Source organism: Oncorhynchus kisutch, linkage group LG4 (assembly GCF_002021735.2).
Source record: "Oncorhynchus kisutch isolate 150728-3 linkage group LG4, Okis_V2, whole genome shotgun sequence".
NCBI classification, from domain to species: Eukaryota; Metazoa; Chordata; class Actinopteri; order Salmoniformes; family Salmonidae; genus Oncorhynchus; species Oncorhynchus kisutch.
The window spans coordinates 65,283,651-65,304,729 of NC_034177.2; the positions used below are offsets into that span (position 1 = coordinate 65,283,651).

Consider the following 21,079-nt stretch of genomic DNA (forward strand, 5'->3'; position numbering starts at 1 on the left):
ATGGGATTGCAGGCAGAATCAAAGCAGGAAATGGCACAATAAATTGGCCACATATAATGATGGCTAGAGTTTTCATTTGATTAAGAATGACAATTTGACCACGTTTATTTTGGGAAGGCATTACAATGAAAAAAACTAACAAATGACAACAAACACATTCCCTTTTCTGATCTCTCTTTTTGTAGTGTGTAATGCATACAAGTGTTCATTTAGCAATTTTCTAAATTGCAGTCATTGACATCAATTGTGGCAATTTGGAATCAAAGGGGTTAGGCAGGCTTAGTAAAAAGACTAACAGAAGCCATATAATAATAAAAGACTAACAAAAAGCCATACACTCTCTGAAAGCAGGAAATTGAATGATATTATTTTGCTGCTGTTTTTTCCCCATGTGGAACAGATGCATCATAATCATGTAGTCTGAAACGAGTCACACAAATGTAAACATCAAATTGCTTGGTCAGATGGCTAGAATAATTGGCATGCCATTATCCCCAATATAAACACATGCAGGCAGATAGGCAGGCAGCAGAAAGCAGCACAGTTGAGTGTGCTTCTCCATTCATCAGAATTTGGAGGGACATTATTTGTACACAGAGAGGAAGCCAGGTAGGCACACACCAGGACAGCTCTAAGGCTGGTTGGGTTTTGGGTGAAGTGGATGGAAGTCCTTGATGTGTGGTTGGGCTCCAAGAGTCAAATTGAAATGGGACTACAGACAATTTGAAAAACAAGCACCTGTAACCATGATGTACTAAAAACAATGGTTTGCCACATTTAGCTGGATGAAGATATGTTTTCTCACAATATGCAGTAATAAGACACAACAGCCACTGTCAATTGTCACACATCTACAATACACACACACACACACACGCACACGCACACACACACACACACACACACACACACACACACACACACACACACACACACACACACACACACACACACACACACACACACACACACACACACACACACACACACACACACACACACACACACACACACACCACAGTGTCTGCGGGAGGCAGTCGTCCAGGCATGTGGATGCCTGTTTTCTAAGGCACACAGCCATGAAATTGTGGAGATAATCCCCTGAAAAAATGATCCTTTTCTTACTATCGCCTGCAGTGGAATGTGTGGGCACAGCAGCCCTTCAACCTCAGGAGCCCGATCTGTCGCTACAGCAACAGCCGTCCATTGACTAGCTCGACATTTCCAGGAGGCACAGAATATCAGCATGCACACATAAGGGTGCTTGATTGATATTCATTTCAAATATGTTTCTCGACTCTAGGGAGGTTGAGATTTTGAGAAACAGTGCCAGGAATTGATCACACAATCAGTTTGTGAGTCCAGTGGGGAATAGAAAGGAAGGTTATTGGCAGAAGTGATGAATGGAGATAAACACAAACTGTGCCTGTCCCTTTAAGAGCTGGTCCTTGGCAGGTCTGTGTTGTTAAGTGGGGAGGTGGATCCCTGCCTGTCTTTATTCTGCCTCTGTTTCTTTGACAGGATTTTTGATCAACAATCCCCTCCGTAATGTCTGCCTGCTCCTGAACATGTGTCTGTGTAGCTCTATTATGTGTTTTTAATACTTTGTGAGAGCATGTGTTCTTAATCATTCTACCTGAGGACTCTTATTCAGCGGTGAGGTGACCACCTTCAGCTCAGGTGTGTAAACATACATACAGTGTCTGTCGGTGTGTGTGTGTGTTTAAATTATTGTAACCTTTTCTAGACAATATCTTGCATTGTTTTGCAAATGAACCAGAATCAGGATTGCTGTTTAGGATGATACAGTACATGAACATGTGTGTAGGCACCTTGGTGAGTTATCTAACCATCTGGATGGTGCTTTTATGTTTACGCATAATTGTGGCCTATAATTTGCATCCATCTTGGCATCTTCTTGTTCTACTTCAAACTGGATAATAAAAACATGTTGGACATGGAAAACGCACATTTCAACTACAGTAATGTAATAAGTAAGACGGTAATTACTGAATGAAACAAAACCAAGTTCATCTTCATTTTGATTAGATGCTATTTGTCAGTAGTGCAAATTTCTACAGTGTGGGTTTGATTGAATTCTACACAAAGTGGTGACTGTTAGCATTTCAAAGTCAGCCTCTATGGTCTTGTTATTGTTCACTTTACCATGTACACAATCTTTTCAATCAACAATTCTAATTGTTGGATTACAGTCAGTATTCTGAATACTGAGATGGATGTTTTACCCTTGCCACTCTATTAGCGTTTCAGTTACATGAGGACATGCTTCCAAATACAGTTGAAGTCAGAAGTTTACATACACCTTAGCCAAATACATTTAAACTCAGTTTTTCATAATTCCTGACATTTAATCCTAGTAAAAATGTCCTGTCTTAGGTCAGTTAGGATCACCACTTTATTTTAAGAATGTCAAATGTCAGAATACTAGAGAATGATTTATTTCAGCTTTTATTTCTTTCATCACATTCCCAGTGGGTCAGAGGTTTACATACACTCAATTAGTATTTGGTAGCATTGCATTTAAATTGTTTAACTTGGGTCAAAGGTTTCGGGTAGCCTTCCACAAGCTTCCAACAATAAGTTGGGTGAATTTTGGCCCATTCCTCCTAACCGAGCTGGTGTAACTGAGTCAGGTTTGTAGGCCTCCTTCTGCCCACAAATTGTCAATAGAATTGAGGTCAGGGCTGTGATGGCCACTCCAATACCTTGACTTTGTTGTCCTTAAGCCATTTTGCCACAACTTTGGAAATATGCTTCGGCTCATTGTTCAGTTGGAAGACCCATTTGCGACCAAGCTTTAACTTTAACTGATGTCTTGAGATGTTGCTTCAATATATCCACATAATTTTCCTCCTCATGATGCCATCTATTTTGTGAAGTGCACCAGTCCCTCCTGCAGCAAAGCACCCCCACAACATGATGTTGCCACCCCCGTGCTTCATGGTTGGGATGGTGTTCTTCAGCTTGAAAGCTTCCCCCTTTTTCCTCTAAACATAACGATGGCCATTATGGCCAAACAGTTCTATTTTTGTTTCATCAGACCAGAGGACATTTCTCCAAAAAGTACAATCTTTGTCCCCATGTGCAGTTGCAAACCATAGTCTGGCTTTTTTATGGCGGTTTTGGAGCAGTGGCTTCTTCCTTGCTGAGCAGCTTTTCATGTTAGGTCGATATAGGACTCGTTCTACTGTGGATATAGATACTTTTGTACCTATTTCCTCCAGCATCTTCACAAGATCCTTTGCTGTTGTTCTGGGATTGATTTGCACTTTTCTCACCAAAGTTCGTTCATCTCTAGGAGACTTAACGCGTCTCCTTCCTGAGTGGTATGATGCCAGCGTGGTCCCATGGTGTTTATACTTGCGTACTATTGTTTGTACAGATGAACGTGGAATCTTCAGGCGTTTGGAAATTGCTCCCAAGGATGAACCAGACTTGTGGAGGTCTACAATTTTGGGCTGATTTCTTTGTCAGATTTTTTTTTCTTGACTGATTTCTTTAGATTTTTCCATGATGTCAAGCAAAGATGTACTGAGTTTGAAGGTAGGCCTTGAAATACATCCACAGGTACACCTCCAATTGACTCAAAATATGTAAATTAGCCTATCAGAAGCTTCTAAAGCCATGACATCATTTTCTGTAATTTTCCAAGCTGTTTAAAGGCACAGTCAACTTAGTTGGAAACTTCTGACCCACTGGAATTGTGACACAGTGAATTATAAGTGAAATAATCTGTCTGTAAACAATTGTTGGAAAAATTACTTGAGTCATGCTCAAAGTCCTTGCCAAAACTATAGTTTGTTAACAAGAAATTTGTGGAGTGGTTGAAAAACATGTTTTAATGACTCCAACCTAAGTGTATGTAAACTTCCAACTTCAACTGTAGCCTCACACAAGTAGCACACACAAGTAGCACACACAAGTAGCACCTCCAATAAATTAATTATGAGACCAATTCCCACAGGAACAATTATTGAAAAATGATGTTCAAACAGTTTCTGGGGAAAATGTGAATGCTGTTTCTCAACAGGAAACGTGTGAATGGTGGCAGGCTTGTGAAAGAAAGAAAACGATGGTGTCAAGAATATCACAGGAGACCCTAAAATCACACCGTGGCTTTGTCCTACAGATACACCATAGAGACAATCAGTCATTTACAGTTGCCACAGCGATAGAGCGACATTTAGCTAAAAAGACTATAAGTGAGTACAGGAGCGGGGTGAAATACAGGTCAAAGTGTTTATGATTCCTGTGATCTGAAATATAATTTGATTCAGCAGTAGAGCACAAAACAATTATGTTACAACCAAGGGAGAAAGGGGACTGAAGGTAGGCCTTATTAGTAATGAAGAGAGCTGCACTCAAGTCTCTATTTAAAACAGGTAACAGAGTGCCTCTTGTGGAAGGTCTATTGAAGTTAGACATGTATCTGATTGATGAAGAGCCAGGGCCAGGATGAGACGTGCTGCCTGCTGTTAGTATGTCTCCTCCTCAAGCAGTAATACCCTCAGATCTCTCTGACATTTTCTATCAACAAACTGACACATGGAAAATGTATCTTCAGAAAGGAGAACAGGTGAGAAATGGAAGGATCTCAATGTCATAATGTAGATGTTGTGTCAGAAAGGCCAGTACATGTTACATTTGGCATAGTTGGTCAGGTTTTTGTGAGCGTGAGAAACAAATCCATACGATTCATTTGTTGGGGTTGTATAACATTCTTGTCAACACTTGAGCCAGAACAGACAGCATAGCTGATAATTGACATGGAATCCAGAGCGCCAATGACAATGGACTGTGGCTATTAAATGTGGCACGGGGAGAAAGCCCTCCTTATATGGAATTAAAACTCCTCGCAGGCTTCCCGTTCAAAGCAGGGCCCATGTTGGCTCTCATTAGCAGTTCACAGAACTCCATTAGGCTGTAGCAGGAACAGAGAAGGGCCCAGTTGGTGCCCACGGCCACATTCACAACGGCCATTCAACGGAATCTCAGAATGACAATTGGGAGATTACTCTGGAGGATATGAAAACTCCATCCAAGGGTAAGGCTGAAAAGTATAGCTCCCGACCCCTCGCTCTTAGTTTGCTCCATTCCAGGAAGAGCTGGAAAGGTCAACTTGCCACTGCATAGAAAAGTGAGGACAGCGCCTTCATCTGGATAAGGCATTTAGATGGACCTGGATAGGACCTGGATAGGGTCGAGTCGGCCGACTACCAAGTGGATATCAAAAATGTAAGTTCAAGTGCTGTGTGGCGGCAATGCAAATGTGATATACCTGAGTCACGGCATACTCTAGCCTTCTAAATGGTTTAGCAGACCACTGTAAGCAAAGAGACCACGCTCACATGTCACATAGGTAACTAATAGCAACACGATAGAAACACACATTTGGAGGAGCAAGTTTATCTACTAAGCTTAGATGCAGTATCACTGCACTGCTCTCAAGAAGCCATAATGATCATTGTTATCTTTCTAACAGAAGTTAAGTGACAGTGTGTATGATGGCCCTGAGAGCGAGGGGTGGCACTGGAGTGGTGCGGTCTTTCTGTAAATGTCCAGTATTAAAGATTCACACAACAGTGTAAATTATTGAGTGAGTGTCTGTGGCCTGTCGAGCAGATCAGGTTTCTCTCAGTTTGATCTTTGGGGGGGGGAGTTGGTATTTTCGCATTCCTGACTAACAGCACGCTTCATTTTGGTAGACTGAGTAAGCAAAGCCCCACTTCTGAGCTCGGGAACAACTGAGACATAGAGCTGAGTAATATGGGGAAAGAGATCTAGGCTGATACAAGGTTTTGTTGGAATCAGCAGTTGTAGGTGTCTCTCTCCAGGACCAACACTTGTCGTGGGATACCATCATGTCCGAGCTGATTTATAACTGGGACACCTGGTTAAGTGTCCTTTATCAGAACGATGACAGCAGGATAAGAGTTACGAGCCAAGATGTAATGACCCTGCAGGCCTCCGTGGCGGAATTTCTCACTCCTGTTCTGTAACCTTTGGAGACCCCTTTGTGGCCATAATCACGTTTGCCTTATGGTAGAGGTTTATGTCATGCCAAAGATAGATGTCCCTACATTCGAGTGTATTGGCACAAGGTAACCCCCCTACAGCCTAAAGAGGAATCTTCTGTGCTCGGTTTCAGATCCCGTTTGCACCATGCCTCTGAGAGACTCAGTCACCCCGCTGCTCTGGAGTTGCTGTGTACTAATGCTCATCCACCAATGCGAGGCTCAAGGTAAGGCATTTGCTGCATGTCAATTGGTGCCCTCAAGTAAGTCAGTGGCTCATTGCTAGCAAGTAGCCATCCACTACAGAAGTGGATGTATACCGGTGTGTACTTATTATAGTACATATATGTACTAATAGACAGAGAGCCCTGGGAACTGATACTGTATGCTGGGTAACTATCGGATTGAAGCCAAAGGTGCAATACAATTTCTGCTTGTTGATAAAAGTTAACAAAACTCTGTTAAAAACATGCATCATAAGTAGTTTGATCAATAATTTTAAAATATAAGTTAATCTAAAAAAGCAACTTAAAGGAGCACACTTAATAATAAAAAATATGCATATATATTTGCGTGCAATAACGATGCTTTAGATCCGACTCGATAAAACTATGTTGAAAGCATGAAGTACAAAGATTCTTAACTGTATTTCAATTTAAACTTTGAACATTGCTGGCTGTGCGTGAAGAATCATGCACGGAAGGGCAGGGACTGTTTAGTTTATTAGGGTTCGCATTAGCTACTTCACGTGCAGCAGCTACTCTTCCTGGGGTCCACGTAAAACATACAAATACATGACAAAGTACAGAACAGTAATAGACAAGAAAAACATAAAATATGACATTACATTCAAAAAACAAAAACAAACATTTTATATATATATATATATATATATATACACACATATACACCAAGAGACAACAGTAATACTATTTACGCACTATTCATATATACTGTGAGGACACACTCTAACACACATATTTTTTTGTATTGCTTGTATTATTTTTTGTTGTTGTGTTGTTTGTATATTGTTGTGTTTTACATTTCTGGGATTTTCCTTGTCTATCTATGTTTTGTTACTTGTTTTGTCTTTTTTTTGTGGACCCCAGGAAGAGTAGCAGCGAATGGGGATGCAAATAAACAAATAAAAGTGTTGAATCAGTCATAATCTGCCCTCAGTATGGAGTGCAATAGCAGAGAAGTTTTTCTTTCCTTCTCCCTCCCTTGTGAACTCAACTGTGAAATTCCTGTCTGGTTACAGAATGTGATTCATTTTTGCGTTGGCCCCTTGGGGTGAGAAGGGGAGCCGTGATGTGGTATGAGGCATTGTGTCAAGAGGTGTGTGACACGTGTCAGAGAACAGATGTCTGACCCTAGATCGAGCGGCAGGAAATCCCTCTGTGTCACAGCAGTAGCTACTAGCCATGGGTTTTGCGTTAAGGATAAAGGGTCGAACAGTCCGTCTGTGTCTTTAGGCCCCGCCAGGAGCCTCAGAGCCAGGGGATGGCGGCTGATGATCCCTACTCGGCCGTCTTGCCTAAATATTTTTCTAGCGCCACAAGCAGCTGAGTGGATCCAGAGATTAAATTATCCTTAATTTCTCAGGGATCTTGTTACGACTCCATCATCTCCTTCAGACACTGGCGGCCCTTCGCACGTCCCTCCTCACCTCCCCTTCCTCCTCAATCTGAACTCAGGGCACACACACATTCACACACTCCTTGGAGCTTGGGCTGGTGGCAGGCACACGGCCTGTCTGGGGATCAAAATGGAGGAAACCCAAACCTGTACTGTGTGTATGACTGGCACCAGAGCTCTGGCCGGGGGGAGGATGGGGGGGTGGGGGGGGGGATAAAGTTTCATGGCCAGGGTTAAATTTAGATCCCCCTGGTTTTAACACGGAGAGACTCGTGTGAACTACCCCCCCAGAGGAGCACCGGGGAGCTTGCAGGCCCTGGGGGCCAGCCTAGGGAAGAAAATAGCACCTGTCCCCCCATGATTAGATGGCAAATCAGAAGCTCTTAAATAACACTGCTCCAGACAAAGGGCATTGTGTTTAACAGTTGGTGGTCCAGTCATTATTTCCGTGATTATCATGGTGATACATAAGCTGGTGACAAGGCGCTGTCCAAGGCCTGGATACGTACGATATCACCAACAAGCATTCTATGAATGACAAGTTGACAACTTACAGTATACTGTATATACTGTTACACAGTTGTCATTATTTCTATTTTGACAATGCTTATACTATACTGTTTTTTTTGTTATCTTGCTCAATAATCAAGCAGCTGGGGACTTCGTCCTGATTAGTTCAGGACTATTTATCCTGATTCCAAGTCTTCCAGGAATCAGTCTGTTGCTGATTCTGAGCCCTAGGCCTATTTGGGGTCGTGCGTGCCTTTATGGTTCCAGTCTTAGCAGAGCCGGAGGGAACTTATTACAAACACACAGAGTTCACCACAGGGACAGGGAATGGGGCAGACCAGACAGGCTTCCCTGGCAAACAGTGGCTGGGATTGGGCCACTCTGACTTGCTGCAGGGCCAGCAGCAGAAATGAGAGGCAGGCTGCTGTACATGCCAGGATGCTGACTTGTCTCATCAGTCTATCCACACTCTGCAGTGATCAGACGGCTGTCTGTCTGTGCACCATGGCCTGCTCATTCCCTCCCTATGGACATGTGCCTTTGACGCACCCCCATCCTGCATACTCCTCCTCTCTGTCCCCTCTCACTCTCTTCTCAATCATTGTGATGCTCACTGTGGCCCAACTCTTCCATCCCCTTAAACTCTCTATGTGTCTTTCTTCCAGCCAGATGTAACACAGTTCACACAGCACTTCAAGAGGCTTTGAAGTTTACTCTAATAAAAGGGAAATACAATGGCCTCCATGTAGCTTTAACACTAGGGAAGATGATAAATCAGAGAGCTCTCTGCTCTTCAGCAAAGAACAGAAATATGCTCCCCTCCTAACCTGAGGCACTGGCAGCATGGGATAAATGGCATCTGAAGGATTGTTGATGGTGTGTACTGTGACATCCTCCATGCCATCCTCAGGATAATGTACAGGCCAGGCAAATGGCTGGATCAGGGGTCAATTCAACTGTAATTGCTTTGCTTTGCGTACACAGTAGCATTTAAACCAATTTATTTCCTATGGTCCTATAAAATTGTTAAATGTTTCTAGATAGACATGCATATGTATGGGCAGGTTTAATTAGATTCAGCCCCAAGTCATATAAGATGCCACATCTCTTAATGCGTGTTGTTATATTGAATGCAACGTGCTTTTAAATTAGCACAGTTTCATTTTTGAATGCCAAAAAAATAAATTAAGGTCTCTGAAAATATAACAGCTAACTGCAGTATTCCCCATTGTCTGTGGGATTTATTGTTTTAATAAACTTCCCTGTTTAGAATACATGAGCTAATACTGGGCTTTCCCAGCTGTCTGCATTTAAGAGATGACGGTTTCTGAACTGCTTCACCATTCTCAGATAACAGTTAGTACTTCTCAGCTGTTCCCGCGATGGCGATGGGAAAGCCAAGCCTTTCATTGTTCAAGGTCCGCCATGTTCCCACGGACACAGGGCTTACCGCAAGCCCACTGTTGTGTTGTTCATGGAAAATGCCTGCCATTCCACATCAAACCAATGAGTGTCTGCATTGTATGCACACGCAACCGCAGGATAAACCAATTGTCTTCTGGTACAGATTATAATTGCCAAAGTTACAACTATTCTAAATGTTGAGATGTGAAAACGGAACAAAAGGAAGAAATATAGTCAGTTTAGCTGAGAAACTAAAGCTAACAACACAGGCTATACTAAAACATTTCCTACTGTATATTAAAGACAGAATTTGTACACGTTACTGTTTGGGAACCAAAATTGAATATAGGCTGCTGTAAGAACACTGCTCTAAAAATCCCTCAAAGTCCACCTCTCTATAGTGAGAGGGTTAGGATGTGTATAGTACTACAGTGTGGGAGTGTTTGTGAATTCCAGTGGGGTTTGGGCAGAGTTTGTGCGGGTGGAGACATGACTGCACGGCATTCCTCTCCTCCCAACGCACACGCTCCCCTCGTGCTGCTGACTGCTACACACGCACCCCACACACCCTACCTGGCAAACCCCCATTATTTACCAAAGCCAAACGCAGACAGTACATTGGTATGCCTAAGGCCAGCCAAATCCACTAGTAACAACTGAGGACAATAACAGATGACTCACATATCCCTTTAGCAGAAGTTCAAATGCTTGCCAGTTTAAGGGGATGTTTAATAACTCAGCAATGCAGCTGTATTTTCCTTTCTGAAACCAGTACCATATAACTCATAGTCAGATACAATCATATGAAACCCCAAGTCAAATCAAACTGTGTGCCTCATCATGTGGGCTTCGTCAAACCTCGTCACCACTCCCCAGAAATCTGGCTGGTGGACGAGGCTGGCTTCGATTGACATTTTTTTTTCACTGTTGTTTCATCATAACAAATTAGTCGCCCTGTAAAAGGCAGATTCTCAGATGCCTGTCTGTCTGTCTGAGCAGCAGCTCAAAGTTCCCCAGCAGTTGCACTGAGGAGTCATCGCACAGTCTCCGTGGAAGACAAGCTCTTGTAAAGTAACACTGCACACACGGACGACCGACTGCCTAGGGTTAGAGGTCAAAGTGTCGTCAGCGTCCCATCGAGCCCTGAAACCCCTCAAGCATCACTCAAACAGCGGTCATTCAGATAAGCTTATTCTGACTTTACAATTATCGAACCACGAGTGTATTTCTCAGATACTGTTGTGTTAGAAATAGTTGTGGTAGAAAATGAATTCGCTTGGGATAAATGGCATATATTATATTAGGAATAAACACCCTGAATTCAATTGAGTTTTATAGAGCATAAAATGTATTTATTATCAGCTGCTGGAGAGAATAAAAGCTGTGGGGTACATGCATACAAACAGCAGAAATATCACATATAAGGCAAATGAATCTGTTCCGCGGATAATAGGCATATCTAATCAATGACAAGTATTAAGTCTGAACGTCAGGATATTACTGGTACATCTGGGATCTTTCTCTGAAACGAGTGTTTCCTTTCTCTTACAGCTCTAAACTGCACGTGTAATGTGACCAATAGTCGGTGTGACGAGAATGCGGTGTGCAGGTAAGGAGAAACTTGATGGAAGATGCATCCATCTTTAATATGTCTAAAATATGATACAGTGCCTTCGGAAAGTATTCAGACCCCCTTGACTTTTTCCACAATTTGTTAGGTTACAGCCTTACTCTAAAATGTATGAAATTGTTGTTTTTCCTCATCAATCAACACACGATGCCCCATAATGACAAAGCAAAAACAGCTTTTTAGACATTTTTGCTCATTTGTAAAAAGTTTAGACAGAAATATCACATTTACATTAATATTCAGACCCGTTCCTCAGTACTTTGTTGAAGCACCTTCGGCAACAATAACAGCCTCAAGTCTCCTTGGGTATGACTCTACAAGCTTGACACACCTATATTTGGGAAATTTCTCCCAATCTTCTCTGCAGATCTTCTCAAGCTCTGTCAGGTTGGATGGGGAGCGTTGCTGCACAGCAATGTTCAGGTCTCTCCAGAGATGCTCGATCAGGTTCAAGTCCGGGCTCTGGCTGGGCCACTCAAGGACATTCAGAAACTTGTCCCAAAGCCACTCCTGCGTTGCCTTGGCTGTGTGCTTAGTGTCGTTATCCTGTTGGAAGGTGAACTTTCGCCCCAGTCTGAGGTCCTGAGTGCTCTGGAGCAGGTTTTCATCAAGGATCACTCTGTACTTTGCTTCGTTCATCTTTGCCTCGATCCTGACTAGTCTCCCAGTCCCTGAAAAACACCCCCGCAGCATGATGTTGTCACCATGCTTCACCGTAAGGATGGTGCCAGGTTTCCTCCAAATGTGACACTTGGCATTCAGGCCAAAGAGTTGAATCCTGGTTTCATCAGACCAGAGAATCGTGTTTCTCATGCTCTGAGAGTCTTTAGGTGCCTTTTGGAAAACTCCAAACCAGCTGTCATGTGCCTTTACTGAGGAGTGGTTTCCGTCTGGCCACTCTACCATAAAGGCCTGATTGGTGGAGTGCTGCAGAGATGTTTGTCCTTCTGGAAGGTTCTTCCATCTCCACAGAGGACCTCTGGAGCTCTGTCAGAGTGACCATCGGGTTCTTGGTCACCTCCCTGACCAAGGTCCTTCTCCCCCTATTGCTCAGTTTGGCCGGGAGGCCAGCTCTAGGAAGTTTCTTGGTGGTTTCAAACTTCTTCCATTTAAGAATGATGGAGGCCACTGTGTTCTTGGGGACCTTCAATGCTGCCGAAATTGTTTGATACCCTTCCCAGATCTGTGCCTCGACACAATCCTGTCTCGGAGTTCTACAGACAATTCCTTCGACCTCATGGCTTGGTTTTTGATCTGACATGCACTGTCAACTGTGGGACCTTATATAGACAGGTGTGTGCCTTTCAAAATCATGCCTTTCCAAATCAAATAAATTGAATTACCTCAGGTAGACTCCAATCAAGTTGTAGAAACATCTCAAGGATGATCAATGGAAACAGGATGCACTTGAGCTCAATTTCGAGTCTCATAGCAAAGGGTCTGAATACTTATGTAAATAAGGTATTTTTTATTTATTTTGCAAACATTTCTAAAAACCTGTAGATTGCTGAGGATTTTTCTTATTTATTCCATTTTAGAACAAGGCATTAACATAACAAAGTGGAAAAAGTCAAGGGGTCTGAATACTTTTCGAATGCACTGTATATCTTAATGTGTTGCCTATGACAAGCATACAGTTGAAGTCGGAAGTTTACATACACCATAGCCAAATACATTTAAACTCAGTTATTCACAATTCCTGACATTTAATCCTTGTAAAAAATCCCTGTCTTAGGTCAGTTAGGATCACCACTTTATTTTAAGAATTTGAAATATCAGAATAATAGTAGAGAGAATGATTTATTTCAGCTTTTATTTCTTTCATCACATTCCCAGTGGGTCAGAGGTTTACATACACTCATTTAGTATTTGGTAGTATTGCCTTTACATTCTTTAACTTGGGTCAAACGTTTCAGGTAGCCTTCCACAAGCTTCCCACAATAAGTTGGGTGAATTTTGGTCCATTCCTCCTGACAGAGCTGGTGTAACTGAGTCAGGTTTGTAGGCCTCCTTGCTCGCACACACTTTTTCAGTTCTGCCCACATAATTTTCTATAGGATTGAGGTCAAGCCAATACTTTGACTTTGTTGTCCTTAAGCCATTTTGCCACAACTTTGGAAGTATGATTGGGGTCAATGTCCATTTGGAAGACCCATTTGCGACCAAGCTATAACTTCTTGACTGATGTCTTGAGATGTTGCTTCAATATATCCACATCATTTTCCTCCTCATGATGCCATCTATTTTGTGAAGTGCACCAGCAAAGCACCCCCACAGCATGATGCTGGATGGTCATTATGGCCAAACAGTTCTATTTTTGTTTCATCAGACCAGAGGACATTTCTCCAAAAAGTACAATCTTTGTCCCCATGTGCAGTTGCAAACCATAGTCTGGCTTTTTTATGGCGGTTGTTCTGGGATTGATTTGCACTTTTCGCACCAAAGTACGTTCATCTCTAGGAGACAGAACGCGTCGCTTTCCTGAGCGGTATGACGCCTGTGTGGACCCATGGTGTTTATACTTGGGTACTATTGTTTGTACAGATTAACGTGGTATCTTCAGGCGTTTGGAAATTGCTCCCAAGGATGAACCAGACTTGTGGATGTCTACAACAAAAACATGATGAGGTCTTGGCTGATTTCTTTTGATTTTGCCATGATGTCAAGCAAAGAGGCACTGAGTTTGAAGGTAGTACTTGAAATACATCCACAGGTACACCTCAAATTGACTCAAATTATGTCAATTAGCCTATCAGAAGCTTCTAGAGCCATGGCATCATTTCCTGGAATTTTCCAAGCTGTTTAAAGGCACAGTCAACTTAGTGTATGTAAACGTCTGACCCACTGGAATTGTGATACAGTGAATTATAAGTGAAATAATCTGTCTGTAAACAATTGTTGGAAAAATTACTTGTGTTATGCACAAAGTAGATGTCCTAACCGACTTGCCAAAACTATAGTTTGTTAACTAGAAATTTGTGGAGTGGTTGAAAAACGACTTAATGACTCCAACCTAAGTGTATGTAAACTTCCAACTTCAACTGTATATGACAAACATATAAAGCCATCATTCAGGCCCACGATATTCTGGTGTCAATTATGTCCTTTAGAGCGGGTCGCACTCACAAAATCTATGGAGTATTTCTACGAATGTTCATATTTATGTGCCTCGCAGATGCTGTACAGAGCAGCGCATTGCAAAAGTTATTTTGTTAAGTATGGGCGCCCTCCTGTGTCCATTGCGGAGGGTAAGAGTGGCCCTGCAATATTTGATTATGCCACTGTATATAACTGTATATCAGTGGAGGCTGCTGAGGGGAGGACGGCTCATAATAATGGCTGGAATGGAGTGAATGGAATGGCATCACACATGTGATGTGTTTGATACCATTCCACTGATTCCGCCCCAGCCATTACCATGAGCCCATCCTCCCCAATTAAGGTGCCAAAACATCCTGTGCTGTATATCTCCAACATGAGGCTCTGTTGGCTATAGAGTTGAGAGCTGATCTAATTGGCTGTGCTCTATTCCAGGTGTGACCCGGGTTGGGAGGGGCAGCAGTGCAACGTCTGTGTGAGAATGCCAGGCTGTGTCCATGGATCATGTCATCAACCCTGGCAATGCACCTGCGAGCCTGGATGGGCAGGGCGCTTCTGCGACAAAGGTGACAGAAAATATTTGTATGTATCAGACCATGATAATTGTATTGATTCAGTGAGTGGTAGAGCAGTACGTAGTATTCACCGCTTCTCTCCTCTGCTTCAGATGTCCATGTGTGTACAAATGAGGCACCTTGTCAGAACGGTGCCACTTGTTACGTCAACGTTTCAGGGGAATACTCCTGCCTCTGCCCCGAGGGATTTCACGGGAGGAACTGCGAGCACAAGACAGGACCCTGTCATAAGACCGGCAGGTGAGTTCAATTAGCAACACACTCGAAAACAATATATGGAACAAGTTTGTCTCAGGCCTACTGCTTCTGCCTTAATCAAAACAAATCACAAGTTCAACCCCAACCAGTGACTCAACTAGTGGTCATTTTAGACTTTTCAATGGGAAACTAGCTACACTATTAGTGTGTGTAAATTACAATCAATCAGTTGTTCTCTCAATGAGTGTGTTTCAGTGTGTGTGTGGGTTTTGACTGTGTGGTGTGTGTCCCAGCTGGTCCCCTGATGGCAGTCAAAAACATGCAGACTGGCACAGGCCACGTAGCAGCCTGGTCAATTTGTATCCACTGGAGAGCAATCATGTGATTTAATGGGCTCATTATCGGCCAAGTGAGTGGCCTCTAGTGCTAAGAAACACATTGAAGCCAGGCATCTACACTACAGCCCCCATGGAGTTCCCAAATCACTGGCTAAACTGTTACCAGGGAAACCATACAGGCCAAGGCACAGACTCTGGGGCAGATTTGTCTTAAAGTGCCAAATCAATGCCTGATTGAATGTAATCACTGATCATCACAGAGTAAGCGCCACACATTTACTTACAAATCAGTTGGATGTCCAGGCCCATATGAACAGGCTTGGGTTAAGTAATCAATTCAGCACTGAAAATCTATTCAGTTATTCAGATCATTTACCTCAGGGTTTTTAGTGCTTATGTTGTCTTTATCTTTCAGGTCTTCGTGTAAGAATGGCGGGCAGTGTGAGGACAGTGGCGGTTATGCTCCAGAGCTCTCCTGCCGCTGCCTGGCAGGCTTCACCGGGCCACGTTGCGAGAACAACATGGATGACTGCCTGATGCGCCCCTGTGGTAACGGTGCCACCTGCCTGGATGGCATCAACCGCTTCTCCTGCCTCTGTCCCGAGGGCTTCACGGGCCGGTTCTGCACCGTCAACCTGGATGACTGTGCCAGCCAACCTTGCCTTAATGGAGGGCGCTGTCTGGACCGTGCCAGCACCTTCCACTGCCTCTGCAAGCCTGGGTTCACTGGCAGGACCTGCGAGGTGCCCTTAAGGAGCCCAGAGAGCCAAGCACCCATCAGCAGCTCCCATGACTGGGCTGGGGGAGGTGGGGGCTGGGGAAGGGTAACTCAGTCCAGGCCAGACCAGGACATCACGAGGGGGGACAATAATAGTGGAGACAGGCTGCTTAAGATCTCTGTGAAGGAGGTTGTGACCCAGTGGGGGTCGTCTGGCCTGTCAGAGGTGCAGCTCATAACCCTCCTGGTGCTGGGGGGCATGACACTTGCCGTGGTGGTGCTCACAGCTGGCCTGGTGCTGAGGGGACATTGGCAGGACCACTGTGCAAGCTGCAGGTGCGGCCCCACCCCCCACCTGCCCCCGCTGAAACACCGAGACCGCCAGCCACCCCCGCAGAGCCACATAGTCACAGTGGAGCAGGAGTGTAAGATCAGCTTCCTGCACACGCCCACAGCCCCAGAACTGGAGAAGAAGAAACTGAACACTTAGGTTATGTTTACTACCTCCACAGCCCTGAACACAGGACACAGACTGCTCTCAGCAGAGGGAAAGCCATGCTTTTATCCCAGCCCTGCCTCCATGACTGATTTTCTTCAGTACTGATAGTCAAAATACAGACAACATACCGACCTAGGTATCGAAATCTAAAGAGACGCAGGACCAAGAAGGGACCAGTGGGTCTGTTCAAGGGTAAATGTTAGGAGTGTCAAACACATTCTCTTAACAAAAAGGAGCGTAGTCCTAATATTACGGATTATTAGTTGACCAGAGGGGTAAAGCGGAGGTACATCATGAGAAATATACTCAAGTCCTTTGGTTACTTGTCACGGACAACCAATGTGTAATTTGTCCGTCCACAAAATCAGCTGATTCGATTTCTTGGCGTGAACTGCATGTAAGACAGGCCTACTGACAGACAGCTTTGGAATGCAAGCCGAGACAATGCCCTTGTTATGTCAACCTAATTGGTGTACTGGTATTTGTCACTGCTGTTCTCGTCACGATATTAGGCCAAAATGGTAGACATGAATGAACCTACCCATATTTTTCCAAATGGGCTCTGACCTCGGAACAAGCTCTGCAGTGAGCCGAATTCAGACATGCAGACAAATGATTGCCTGAATTCATGTTGTTTTAACAGTGTACTTTTTATACCACAGACTCAAGATCTGCAACACCTCAACACCTACTTCATTTAAGTAACTGTCCAGTGTTTCCAGATTTCTATGAAATATGACCTATAATTAATTACAATATGAGTAAAATAGTTTTCCTTCCAAAAAAGTGTAATTATGTATGTAAAAAAATCTGCTTTTCTGTGTTGGAATGGTGTGGGCGTACCCCATAGAGTTAGATAGAGGCACAGGCATTGCCATTTAGGGCTTTCAACATTTTAAGGTAGTCAACAGGGTTGTACTTTCTATGGGTTACGGAAGGATGACATGATTCCATCCAGGTCATCAGGAGGGATCAACCAATGAATTATACTTGTAAGAAAACACTAGGTGGCCATATGTACCTTTTCAGTTTGTTTGTCAACTCATAGAAGTAGTAGAAGAAGAATATTGACTACTTCAAAATAAAGATGGCCTTAATGGCGCTGCCTGTACGCTCACAGATGCCATCACGGGATATACACTGAGTGTACAAAACATTAGGAACAGGTCTACCGGGTGGCGCACTGGTCTAGGGCACTGCCTTGCAGTGCTAGCTGTGCCACCAGAGTTTCTGGGCTCGCGCCCAGGCTCTGTCGCAGCCGGCCGTGGCAGGGAGGTCCGTGTGGCGACGCACAATTGGCCTAGCGTCGTCCGGGTTAGGGAGGGTTTGGCCGGTAGGGATATCCTTGTCTCATTGCGGAATAGCGACTCCTGTGGCGGGCCGGGCGCAGTGCACACTAACCAGGTCGCCAGGTGTGCGGTGTTTCCTCCGACACATTGCGGCTGGCTTCCGGGTTGGATGCTCGCTGTGTTAAGAAGCAGTGCGGCTTGGTTGGGTTGTGTTTCGGAGGACGCATGGCTTTCCCATACGGGAGTTGTAGCGATGAGACAAGATAGTAACTACTAACAATTGGATACCACGAAATTGGGGAGAAAAGGGGATAAAATAAAAATATAACATTAGGAACCCCTGGTCTTTCCATGACATGAAAGCACCTAGATTCACCTGGTCAGTCTATCACTTGTTAAATCCACTTCAATCAGTGTAGTTGAAGGTTAGGAGACAGGTTAAAGAAGGATTTTGAAGCCTTGAGACAATTGAGACATGGATTGTGTTTGTGCCATACAGAGGGTGAATGGGCGAGACAACAGATTTAAGTGCCTTTGAACGGGGTATGGTGCCAGGTGCACCGGTTTGAGTGTGTTTTCACGCTCAACAGTTTCCCATGTGTATCAAGAATGATCCAAAGGACATCCAGCCAACTTGACATAACTGAGGGAAGCATTGGAATCAGCATGGGCCAGCATTCCTGTGGAACGCTTTCGACACCTTGTAGAGTCCATGCCCTGACAAATTTAGGTTTTTCTGAGGGAAAGATGTTCCTAATGTTTTGTACACTCAGTGTATATAAAGATGATATCTCAATCTATCACTGTGGACAACAACAGAATGATGTGAGTGTATACCGGTCATTAAAAATATTAATGTGTAGACCGCTGATTGGAAAACTCATTCTTCTATGAGGAAATAGCAAGCATTTAAAAAATATTCTGTTTGAGATACACGTTTGAGGTGGGGACTTCATGTTTTTTAAATTTATTTATGCTTTGGCCACATGAGTATAGAATGAGTCAACAACATTATTTGGGTATTAGTTAACATAATATGAACTTTTAAGAGTGAGATTTTCACTGGACAGTTACTTTAAATTATAAGTGTATCATTTTGTAAAAAGTAATATTCTGTCAACACTGAAAATGAATTTGTGACCTGTTTACTTCTGTATGGTGTTTAATAGCGAATAACAATATGGATTTGCGTAACAGTATTTTGAAGCTGTACATTTTATTTATTTTCTGTAATTTATTATAGAATGTGGTCTATTTGCAATGAGTCTTATTTTTTTATACTGAATTGTCTGCAATAAAGTTGTGAACTGTTTCCTGTACAAAGTGCTGTAATGACTGCCAAAAATGCTTCCAATTCAGTGTAGATAGAGCCAGGATACAGATAACAGGTATAGAAGATCTAAGAACACATACCTGGCTTTATCCCTAAATTACATGACCTCAGCGTGACAGGTCAATTCAATCAAGCAATTGAAAACAACACATTGATCGTCCATTTACCTATGATACTGTACCTTCTTCGCTACAAGCGAATTCTTTTTTTAAAGAATTCTGAATGTCTATTTTCCAGGAGACAAACACCAATGGTTCAGACTTAGCACTTTATACCATCACTGTTATAGACCTGCAGTCTTTTCTAGCAAGCAATTGTTTCTACATAATTTGAGAATTACCCTTTAAGTTTCCCTGAATCTCTGTGCTCTTATCCCCCCATAAACATTTCCTCGGCTCCCAAGCCCCTGAATTTACCAAATAATGCCCGGTGGGGGTGAAATGTGACCTGACCCCAACCTGACATAATATCCAGCAGAGGAAGTTACGGAGACCCCAAGAATAACCTGAAACTAGAGTCCTCACTTCCTGTGGGAAAGAGCTCCAGACAGTTCCCTCCTCAGGTTCACCACACAGGAATGATACGAGCTACTCTGTAACATGCATGTCATCACAACACAAGTTCCCGTAAGATAGCATTGTTGGAATCAGTGTTAGAACACACCAAAATCACTGTCATTTTACCAATTGAAAAGTCAGGCCCTGGACCAAACACACAATAAGATAAACCAGCAGCCAGCACAAGGAAATGTAGTTGTCTATACTTTCATTGAGGTTTTCACTGACCTTTGGCCAGTTATTCAGTGCCCTAATCACTGCCGACGAGAATTTGTTCCTGAAGCAGATGGTTTGCTCTGGGAGCCTAATGGTGTGCCTCCAACTCGGTACAACATCATCATAGCTGTGCTCTGTCAACTGGTACTGATGTGAAACAAATGGGAAGTGTTTACTGATGTATGATGGTCCATAAACAGTCATGCATTCAGATCCAATAAAATATGAGCTAGTGAGCCTGAGGAAACCCATCAAGTTGTTTTAGGAGAGAGGTGCAACATCCCTCTTTGGTTGATATTAGTCCTCTATGGCCTTTTATTGGCCAAAATGAAAATGACTGTCTTAACTTTGTAATGAACACAGACAGTTAGGATACTCAATACTGCCAGTGACAGGCTTAGTGTGAACCGATAACTATTTACTATTTCCATCTCTAAGGTTGACTGGTTCCTTTTCCCTGGTCACCTGTCACAGTTCAGTGGTAAAAAAGGACTTGGGAAAGGATTTTGATATGTTTTCAGAGGTGATGGAAGTGCCAAGTGCCAACAGCTGGGCCTGTGTGGGCAGCAGTGCTTGTGTCACAATGGCAGCTGCCTCTTTAGGTACAGGATGGCAAAAATGTATGCCTGTGTAGACGGGCCTCTGCCATCCTTCCCCAGCTCTGCCACCTGTTAACATTCAAGTCAAGCTGGCATCACTCCACTATACCATATATCCTTATAGGCATACAGCGCACTAAGGTAGTAGTCTAAATAGAACCCAAGATTAATACTGTATAAGAGAAAGTGTTATGATTGACTTAAAAGAGATATAACTCATTCACCTGCTCTAGTACTAAGAGCACACGTTCTTGTTGCATCGGTGAGGAATAGCTCACTAACTCAATGTGTCAACCATCTGTCAATTTTAGGATATCATTTTTATATGAAAAGAGCCCTACATGGTTTTTAAAGGGAGCCAGTGACACCCAGTGGACAGAAGAACCTGCATCTACCTCATGAAGCAAAGTACAATTAACAAAATAGCAAATGCACCATGGA

At 43.3% G+C, this 21,079-nt stretch overlaps 1 protein-coding gene across 1 annotated transcript; it reads left to right on the plus strand.

Moving 5' to 3' along the window:
* Positions 1 to 1,515: 1,515 nt before the first annotated feature.
* On the plus strand, positions 1,516 to 19,245 carry dlk2 (delta-like 2 homolog (Drosophila)). Its single transcript, XM_020479937.2, has 6 exons — positions 1,516 to 1,680; positions 6,170 to 6,262; positions 11,139 to 11,196; positions 14,752 to 14,882; positions 14,984 to 15,131; positions 15,843 to 19,245. Exons 2-6 carry the CDS (start codon positions 6,184 to 6,186, stop codon positions 16,633 to 16,635), a joined length of 1,209 nt encoding a protein of 402 aa, XP_020335526.1. The 5' UTR covers positions 1,516 to 1,680; positions 6,170 to 6,183; the 3' UTR covers positions 16,636 to 19,245.
* Positions 19,246 to 21,079: the final 1,834 nt, after the last annotated feature.